General features: G+C 38.0%; 1 protein-coding gene across 1 annotated transcript; it reads left to right on the top strand.

Annotated features, from left to right (window-relative positions):
- Positions 1–1,348: 1,348 nt before the first annotated feature.
- Positions 1,349–10,570, top strand: LOC108986611 (protein unc-13 homolog). The gene is made up of 5 exons (XM_018959292.2): positions 1,349–2,143; positions 2,609–3,475; positions 4,354–4,809; positions 8,746–8,935; positions 9,025–10,570. Exons 1-5 carry the CDS (start codon positions 1,646–1,648, stop codon positions 9,948–9,950), a joined length of 2,937 nt encoding a protein of 978 aa, XP_018814837.1. The 5' UTR covers positions 1,349–1,645; the 3' UTR covers positions 9,951–10,570.
- Positions 10,571–11,024: the final 454 nt, after the last annotated feature.

Here is an 11,024-nt window from a genome sequence, read left to right as displayed (position 1 = left end):
GAGTAGAAATTTGATTTTCAGTCATCTAGAAAATGAGATTAAAAAAAGTTAAGAAAATAATTTTCAGATGTAAAAATTAGAGTGAAAATTATAAAAAAAAAACAAATTTTTTACATTAATTACAAAAAGAAAAAAATTTCGATTGGTACATCAAAAACTAGCTAGCATTGACCAAAACGTACCGGTACGTCTAGTATTTGACCCGATACAAAACACATACCTCTCTTATATCAATCACTATCTCAATATGACAAATACCGGGAGGTATGAAATTTAAAATTCTGGTCACTACACCGACAATTGAGGGTCAGGCGTCCTCATATGGATTTACTATTTGCCTATTGGAAAATTTGATCTTGGTGGTGCTTCAGTTTGAAGAAGATGGTCACGTCTATTAGAAAGATATATATATATATATATAGTTGAAAGATCAAATGTTTTCCACCCTAAAAAACAAAAATCCAAAACAGAATTTAATAAAAATGGCTTTTTTATTTTTTTAAGAGTGAAGGAAGAGGAAGATTTTTAGATAGGCACAAAATAGGAGGTAGGTAATTAGGTTTAGATAGATATTTCGGGAAGGCTACATAGAGAAAGCAATCTTCGAAGCAAATGTACAAAGTCTCTAAATTGGGAGACAAACAAATTTATTCGAGAGAATATTAGATATATTTCTAAAATATATAAATCTCGTGTATTTTTTTTTTTAAAATGAGTGGAGTCTATAATTAAAAAAATATATATTTTTTTATATAAATTTCAAATTTATATATTTTTTAAAAAAAATACACAAAATTTACACAACTTAATACAAATATCATTTCTATTTATCTAATACTTAAAAATCAGACATGAAAAGTGAATCAACAGGACAAAGTGATCGGAGTATTACTGACAAGAGTTTTATTATATACAAATAAGTTTACGAATTAATCAATATGAATAGTCAGAAAATAAATTTTATTAAAAAAAAGATTAATTTAAATTTAAAATATAAAAATATTAATATTAATATACAGATTAATACATAAATTTATTTATACTTAATAAAACTCTTAACAAAGAGACAATGTCATAGCCTTTTTTTTTTTTTTTTTTTTTTTTTTTTTTTTTGTTTGTTGTTTGGTATCTGACTCTCTCACTAGAACATACTTGTTCAGTTCAGGCCAGATGGAAGGGATAGCGTCTCTCGCGTCTCAATCACTTCAAATTCAATACATATCCAACTCCTTTATTTTATCTACAAACTTCAAATTCTCTCTCTCTCTTGCTTTTCCTTTCTCACTGCATCTTCATTACCCACCGCCGACTTTTTCTTTCATTCCCAAGTCCCCCCCGGGCCCCCCCACCCCCTTCTCTCTCTCTCTCTCTCTCTCAGAAATTCCTTCTCATCTCAAATCTCAAAGCAAAAGCGCAAAACACCAATATGGTTGTCACACTTTTGTTCCCTTTATGTAAAATTCCAGTCTCCACCCGATGCTTCCTTTGTCACGCCATCATCACTTCCTTGAAAGTCAAGCAAGGATAACAGAAGAACTTATACAACCCCCTCTCCTTCGTACTTTTTTTTGTTCTGATCTCTCGAATTCCCAAAAAGCGCGCTGACACAAACGCACGAGAGTGAGACCCACGGAGCGTGCCAACAATGTCCAGTATTTTCAGGGACAGGGCTTTGGGATCCTCCAAAAGACATAGCCAGTACCAGAGCCCCATGCCGCAGCAGCAGCCCGTATACCCGGTCGAAGGCCTGCCCTCCCCGTTCGACGACCTGGGCTCGAATCTTTCGGACTCCGAGCTCCGAGAAACTGCTTATGAGATCCTCGTCGCCGCGTGTCGGAGCACCGGTACGCGGCCGTTGACCTACATCCCGCAGTCGGAGAAAACCGAACGGGCTCCTGCGATCTCGCATTCGGCTTCGCTGCAGAGGTCGCTGACTTCGTCTGCGGCCAGCCGGGTGAAGAAGGCTCTGGGGCTGAAAACGTCGTCGGCTTCAAAGAGGAGAGTCGGTGGCGGTGACTCGGTGAGTCAAGGGCGAGGGAAGAAGGCGGTCACGGTTGGGGAGCTTATAAGGGTCCAGATGAGGGTTTCAGAGCAAACCGATTCGAGAATTAGGAGAGCTCTTCTGAGGATCGCTGCTGGGCAGGTGATAAATAATAATAATAATAATAAACTAGCTTTGGCCTTTTTGTTCACAATATGAATTTGGGTTGTTTGATTTATTTGTTAGTTTTATGATTTGGCTTCTCTTGGGAAGCAGAGAAAGTTGAGGGGAATTAAAGGCAGGAAAAAGAAAAAGAATTGAACTGTTTCTCATTCTTTTCTATATATAGTATGAATAAGAGAAAATTCAAGTCCGGATTATATTTAGGGTCTTTGAACTTCTTTGGGAGCATGAATAAAAATTTTGGCACCTTTTGTATTCATTACTGTCTTGTAATTTTGCACTGTTATATTCAGTTTCTCGTTTGCTCAATCGATATTTTTGGGGAGTATATTTAATGCAAGGACCATTGCACCAAATATTTTCTTTAGAATCCATAGTTTTTCCGTTTCTCGTATGATTTTAATCAGGTACACTAACAAATTGGAGTGCTATTTCATGAATCAGCTTGGAAGACGAATGGAGTCGGTGGTTTTACCACTCGAGCTATTACAGCAGTTCAAGTCTTCCGATTTTCCAAGTCAGCAAGAATATGCGGCTTGGCAAAGGAAAAATTTGAAGGTTCTGGAAGCAGGACTTCTCCTGCATCCTCACCTGCCGCTAGAGAAGACTAACTCCGCCTCACAACAGCTCCAGCAGATTATTCGCGGGGCCCCGGAGAAGCCCCTAGAAACTGGAAAACACAACGAGTCAATGCAAGTCTTGCGTAGTAGTGTTATGTCTCTTGCTTGCAGATCATTTGACGGGTCTGCGACTGAGACATGTCATTGGGCGGATGGGTTTCCATTGAACCTCAGGCTCTACAAAATGCTGTTAGAGGCATCTTTTGATATAAATGAAGATACATCTATTATTGAAGAGATTGATGAGGTTTTAGAACTCATTAAGAAGACCTGGGTAGTCCTCGGATTGAACCAAATGCTGCATAATCTTTGTTTCTCATGGGTTTTATTCCACCGTTATGTTGCAACTGGCCAAGTGGAAAATGACCTGCTGTTTGCATCCAATAGTCTATTGATTGAAGTTGAAAAAGATGCCAATGAAATAAGGGATCCTGTTTCGTCAAAGATTTTGACCTCTATATTGAGTGTGATATTAGGCTGGGCGGAGAAACGGCTTCTTGCTTACCACGACAATTTCCACAGCGGTAATGTTGAATCAATGCAAAGTGTTGTCTCTCTAGGGTTATTATCAGCAAAAATATTGGTGGAAGATCTCTCTTATGAGTATCGTAGGAACAGGAAAGAAGTTAGTGTCACATGTGAAAGGGTTGAAACTTATATAAGATCATCACTTCGCACTGCTTTTGCTCAGGCAAGTTTCTTTAGAATCATCTCCCTGAGTATGAATATGCATGCAAGATGAAACAGATGTACAGACCATTTGATCTTGAGATGTATATGGTAGGCTATTGACAGGGACCATCAATTAAAACTGATCAGTTGGTGAACCCTTGAAAGATATTTCACTCAGGAAAATGAATTATTTGGGGTACTCATATTTATAACGTGGAACTTGATCCATCGTTGCAATTTTGTATTCTTCTTTGCAATAATTTAAGACATTTATGACCATTTCCAACCTTCTTGTGAAACATTATTTAACCGGATTATTCATGTACGATAAAAATTTTGTGAATATCCCCATTCTTCTGTACTCCTATGATAGCATTTTCTGTCCTTTACTTGAATCTTTTCTTTTCGTTGAGCTTGAATCTAACATTCCTTGGATTCCTTTTATTTCTCAATTGTTGTTAGCCAATTGGCATTTCAAGATAGTTTTCTTATTTATATATTTTGAATCAATCTGACCTCAAATTTGTCTGTGACAAAAGTATGGATGGATAATTAGAAGTGAAGTTCTTGATGAGAAGCATATGTACTTTTGTAAAAGTTGTGTGGTCGAATAACTTTATGGCTGTGCTTAGCCTATAAGAATACAAAACATGTGTGACTGTTAGGAATATATTCCTCGTATTTGAGTCCTTAAAAGTCTGAAAAATGCAATTTGAACTATATACATTTTTTCAAGTGACTTTCCTTTTTCCTTCAGTTACCGTTTGGCTATACAGAATCCCCTTGATTTTTTCCCCAGTTTATGTTCAAAATATTTATATCTATTTTAACGGTCTCGCTTCTTAGTTTTGCCATGGAGATATGACTCGAGGTTCTGATTGCTCTGTCTTAAGGCAGAAAATGGAGAAGGTGAACTCAAGGAAGCATATATCTAAGAACCAGAAGGGTTCTCTTCCTGCCCTTTCCATCCTTGCACAAGACACTAGCAAACTGGCTCTAAATGAGAAAGAGATTTTTAGTCCAATAATGAAGAGGTGGCACCCTTTTGCAGCAGGTGTTGCTGTAGCTACCCTTCATTCTTGCTATGGAAATGAGCTGAAGCAATTTATTACGGGTATTAGTGAGTTGACTCCTGATGCGATAGAAGTCCTGAGAGCTGCTGACAAATTGGAGAAAGATCTTGTGCAGATTGCAGTTGAAGATGCTGTAGACAGCGAGGATGGTGGGAAGTCCATTATACGAGAGATGCCTCCTTATGAGGCTGAAGCTGTAGTTGCCAATCTGGTAAAGTCATGGATAGAGACAAGAGTGGACAGACTGAAGGAGTGGACTGATAGGAATCTGCAACAGGAGGTATGTGATGGAAATAGGATGGTGTTTTCTGAATTTTATTCAGTTTGATTGATGGCTGGATATGGCCCAGCACCCACAGATGCAAATCTGATATGGATTAATGTCATGCAAATTGGATATGGAGTAGTGGTTATTGCTGTTTATTCTGTTCTGTTTTGTGTGATATGGATTAATGTTTGTTCTCTTCTACTTATAAAAAAAGAGTGAAGGTTTATTCTTTTCTGTTTTATGCAAAAGGACTTGAATGTGGCCATTCACTATTCATCATACGTGTGCACACAAACAAATACTTTAGTCAGATGCCAGTACCTTCCACCCCACCGCTTCAAAGGAAAAAAAAAAAAAAACCCATTTTTGTGGTCTCTTTGGATGGAGCCACTTGTACCTCATTGCTTTGTCACATCTTCTAGTTACATTTATATTGCAATTGCATCATCTTTATGCATTGATTCTGTTAATGACCATGCATGTGAAGAAGTTGCATGATGAGAAAATAAGGTAGACAAACTCTGGAGTCAATTTGCCCTTGTTGTTGATGAGAATAATTTTTTCATACTCTATCAATGAGTATTGATACATAGGAATAAACACAGGGCAACAGTAAAAAAGTGCTTCCACACATTGGCTTAGGTGTCAAGGGATGGGGTTTGCTTGGGGACGGCTCAGGTTTGAATCTTGAAAACAAAAGAAAGACAAAGGAGGGTAGGGGTGCAAAAACTCTGAATATCGAGTTGTTTATAATGCATAGTAGAATATCTTGAACGATGACCCCATACATGTTTTTTCTCAGCATTGATTTGATTGGGGTTTGGGAAGATGTGGGTTGGTGTTATGTCTCTTTTGTCACAATTTAGACTTTTCTTCAATTAATTATTAATAGTTTTTGTAATAGGGAGACAAGAAATCTTATGAATAATTAATAGGCATAGCCCAAGTACACTAGACTTATATTGGAGTAACACCTAACTAGGATTTACATTTGAAATAAGAAAGTCATAGACACAGTCCGTACTATCATCACTGCCCAATGGAACAAGGTTTTGAAAAAGAAAGCTTTCAGCTCATCCTACTTATAAAAAAAAAAAAAAAAAGCTTTCAGCTCATCCATTGTCCGCTCGCGATCTTCGAAGCTTCTATCGTTTCTCTCTCTCCAAATGCACCAACATAGATATATAGGAGCTATCTTCCATATGTTGCCACTTGTGGGTTGCCTTGGAGGCCTCTCCAACTTGCTATAAAATCCACCAGTCTTCTAGGCATGAGCCGTGAATCCATAAAGTCTTGGGCATACCCTTAGTCTTCCATATATTCCTCCCTAGAAAGGTATTCATGCCTTAGCTAGTAAATGTCTGGTAAAGAGTATATCTTCCTTTCGTAGAGAGGCTCCAAATGATCATCTACAGTTCCAATTATCACTCTTGTAGAGTACAATAAAGTAAAAAAACTAAGTAATGGCATCCTCTTCCCGATCTTGTGCTGCTCTGGATAAATCAACATTCCATTGAAGGGAGTCACTAGATAATCCAAAGAGGTCAGCCATTGGAGCATTCTTTTTTGTTTTTTATCAGTAAAAAGAGAGATATTATATATATGAATGAAATAGACATAGTCCTTGTACACAGGACGTATACAAAGGAACTCCTAAAAACATTCTAAAAGCGATAAATTAAAGACAGGAAATCCTGAACATTGTCCTCATGTAATACAATAGTGGAAAACCAACACATTAGAGTGTGGAGAAAAAAATTCTTCAACTCAGTACTTGTGCGTTCCTTTCCTTCCAAATGCACCACATAATACACAACGGAATCATCTTCTACACTGCTGCCACTTGTTTGCAACCTTGCAACTTTGACCAACATCCCAACAAATCCACCACCCTCATAGGCATAATCCAGGCAATATCAACCCTCAGAAAGATCTCATCCCACAACACTCTTGATACCTCACAGTGTAGTAATAGATGGTCCACAGATTCTCCATTCTTCTTACACAAGTAGCACCAATCCAATGCTACACATCCTCTCTTCCTCAAGTTGTCTGTGTTCAATATCTTCCCAAGAGCTGCACTCCAAACGAAAAAAGCTACTCTAGAGGGCACACGAGACCTCCAAATATTCTTCCAAGGGAACGTAGTAATCTCAAGTTGTGTTGTCAAGATGCTATAATATGCCTTGACTGTACATAACTTATGGTTATTAGACTTCCACTTCAAACTATCTCGCTATACCAATGAGATCTCCTTGTAATATAATAAGCTGAAAAATTCTGAAACAATAGGTAATTCCCAATCATGGAAATCCCTATTAAAAAGGATATTCCACAGATGCGCACCATGAGAGAATATATGCACGTCAGCCACTGAAACTTCCCTATGAGCTGCAATACGGTATAAGGCCAGAAAAACCCATTCCAAAGCCTAGACTCCACACCACACATCCCTCCAAAATCTGATACGACTGCCCTCACCAACTGCAAAGCGAACTTGATTTACAAAACATGGCCACCCCTTCCTTATATACTTCTATAAACCCACCCCATAGCCCCCACTTACTTCCTTAGAGCACCAACCACCCCAAGCGACACCATGCCTAGCATCAATAGTGTCTAGCATCATTGGAGCATTCTTTGCCCGTGCAATCTCAAAAGCTGGTAGGAATATGTCTTTGAGGCTTTGATCTCCACACCTTTTATCATGCCTAAATTTGACTCAAGAACTCTCACCCACCTCAATACAAGTGTGTCTAGAGAACTCCTCCCATCTGCTTCTTATGTGCTTCCACAATCACACTCTGTGTGGTCCATGTACCTCATTTGAGCACCAGCCACCCCTTGGTTACATGTTACTGAACGTTGAATCTATAACAACCTTGCATAGAACCTCCCTTTCTTGTTGCTATCGCCACAACCACTCATCCCCCATGCCACACCACAAAAAACCCTGTTGTAGCTCCTTGATACGGTTGGCAACCTTTGTGGGAAGGGGAAATAAAGACAAGAAGTATGTGGGTGGGTTAGATGGTTTTGATTAAGGTAAGCCTACCCTCTTTAAACAGATATAACCTCTTCCAGCTTGCCAGTTTAAACTCCATTTTTTCAATCACAACATCCAAATACCTGCCGTCTTGAAAGTAGCACATGAATTTTCAGTTTAAGCACCATGGGTAAATTATTCTGGGTATCAACTTTTGAAATTCAGGGCTTGTTTGGACACTTGGAGTATCTCAAAATTCTGTAAATAGTAGTGAAATGGTTTGACTTAAAATGTTTTATTGGGTTTTGGGAAATGGGAGAAAAAGTTAAATAAAAATATTATAAAGTTAAAAAATTGTTTGAATATAATTTTTTAATAAAATTTTTGTTTTGAAGTTTGAAAAAGTTGTATTGATTTTTGTGTTTTGTTTTGAAGTTTGTAAAAGTTGTAATGATTAGATGAGAAAATTAAAGATTTGAAATTGAAAAGTGGTTGTATTTGAGTGATGTTTGGAAAGGAAATTGTGAGAAGTTTTAAGAATTTCTCATCCCATCTCATCTATCAAATGTACCCTTAAACTCTAAAGCTAGGTTTAAATTTCCCCCTTGCTTGAATATTATTTTCACCTTTTAAATACTAGTCACTTGCTAACAATCCTTGTCTGTTAAGGTATCTTTTCTGAACCCCTATGAGTTTAGGGATTAATAGATTAGTCTTTGTTAAACTTCAAATATTTTGAGTCAACCTTATGTTCAGTGCCATAGAAATTTGTTCCAACCAGCAGTAATACTAGTCCATTTTTCTTTATATGTACTACGTAATGGCAATTAGTTTCTATGCTTCTGTCACAAAACTTAAACTTTACTAGTCATTTTTTACAAGATGTTTATTCCTTGAAGATACATGTGAAACTTACCCTTTTACTAGTCCATGACCAAACCTTGCTGTCCTCCTTTTCGTAGGTCTGGAGTCCACAAGCCAACAAAGAGCGATGTGCTCCTTCTGCTGTTGAAGTTCTACGAATCATAGACGAAACTTTAGAAGCATACTTTCTGTTACCGATTCCCATGCATGCGGTCTTGCTTCCAGAATTGATGACTGGTTTTGACAGATGTCTTCAACATTACATATTGAAGGCCAAGTCTGGCTGTGGTATTATTCCACAGCGTGCGACTGTTGCATTGATTTTTAAATTGTATTTCAATCTTCAATGATAACTAATTCTCTTCTTTTATCTGCAGGGACACGAAGTACTTATGTTCCAAGTTTGCCTGCTTTGACTAGATGCTCAACAGGATCAAAGTTCCACGGCGTATTCAGAAAGAAGGAAAAATCACAAATTACACAGAAGAGGCTGGTTGGAACTTCAAATGGGGATAACTCCTTCGGGATACCCCAGCTTTGTGTTCGCCTAAATACCTTGCAGCAAATCCGAACGGAATTGGGAGTACTGGAGAAGAGAATACTTGCAGATCTTGAAAATGCTGAATGCACTCTGAGTTACGATATTGCAAATGGGACAGGGAAAAGGTTTGACCTTTCAGCAACTGCTTGCGTGGAAGGGATCCAACAACTCTGTGAGGCAATAGCATATAAAATCATCTTCCATAACTTAAGTCATGTTCTCTGGGATGGCTTATATGTCGGGGAAGTTTATTCTTGTAGGATTGAACCATTCCTTGAGGAGGTCGAGCAATATTTAGAGATTATTTCATCGACAGTGCATGACAGAGTCAGAACTAGGGTCATTACTGACATAATGAAAGCTTCTTTTGATGGGTTCCTGTTGGTTCTGCTTGCTGGGGGCCCTTCTCGTGCTTTCACTCATAAAGATTCTGAAATGATAAAGGAGGATTTTAAGTTGCTCACGGATCTATTTTGGTCCAATGGGGATGGATTGCCAGCTGATTTAATTGATAAGTTTTCAACCACAGTTAAAAATATTCTTCCTCTACTTGGTACTGACACAGAGAGCCTAATCGAGCAATTTAAACATCTAATTCTTGAGAGTTTTGGTTCTGCAAACTCTAAGCTTCCATTGCCTCCGACTTCAGCTCAATGGGATCCAACTGAACCAAACACGATTTTGCGAGTTTTGTGTTATCGGAATGATGAGATGGCTGCAAAGTTTCTTAAGAAGACTTACAATCTGCCCAAGAAACTATAACTGCTTTGGGTTCTGAAAATAATGACTGAATGATGCATTCATGGGCACGAAATACTGCACGGTTACTTCAAGCTTTGCCGGTGTTTATTATACCAACTGGAAGTTAATTTTCCAAACATGTATTTTCCATTGTGGCTTCTGGCAGGGTTGAGCTAGTTGGAGGAAAAGTATAGCTCTAGCCTCTTGTATAGTGATTTGTTGACTGCTTTAGATTTAATTAGAGCCTTTGCCAGTCAGTTGTGAGATCTCGAGGGAATGGTGGACTTGCTCCTTGGCTTATGATTAATAAGCTTGGGTATCTATAATACACTTGGAAGGGTGCGGATATGGGTTTCAGTCCTTCCCATAAGCTACTCGGAAGCCAACTCTTCTGTCCAAACTGCCACAAAAGTTTTCGCTGGATATGGTGGGGTTCTTCTCCCTTTTGTTTGATTTTTATTTCTAATGTCTTATACCGCATATGATGACACAGTGCAAAATAGAAAAAGGTTTGATGATAGGAAAGTATTGTTTCTTGCTTCAGGGTATGTGTATCAGGTAGTTTGTTGTCAGATGTAGTATCATCTGTACAATTTAATATTTAAAATTATTACCAATAATGAGAATTTATTGTTGGAGCAGCTGTGCAGAACTGTGGTAGACTGGATCTTATGCGTACCCATTTTCAGTTCATTACTCCCATGGCTCCTGTCTAATTTAGATTGCCTTTGTAACTGATTGATTTTTGTGTTTCTTTTATTTGAAAAAAAAAATTGTGAAATGTCTTGGTAAATTCTTGGTTGCTGGTCTCCTTCTCTCTAACTCACACAAGGGCTAATTATGCTCAGATCCGTATAGAGATGTATTTAACTGTGCTTAAAGATGATAAAAGTTGGATTGATTTCAATAATGAGGTGGGTTTTTGGTAGAGGGTGATTTATGAAAAATCTCGGCATTGTTCTTATTTTTAGGGGCATGATTTTAGTGATTGTAAGATGATGTCTTCTTTCCTTGTAATGGAGTTGGAGAAATCTCCCAAGGAAAATTCGATGGCAAACGTTGGTTTTGGTTAATGAATTTCACGTCTTCTGCTTC

The sequence above is a fragment of the Juglans regia genome, chromosome 1 (genome assembly GCF_001411555.2).
Source record: "Juglans regia cultivar Chandler chromosome 1, Walnut 2.0, whole genome shotgun sequence".
NCBI lineage: Eukaryota > Viridiplantae > Streptophyta > Magnoliopsida > Fagales > Juglandaceae > Juglans > Juglans regia.
This window is presented reverse-complemented; position numbering and strand designations above follow the sequence as displayed.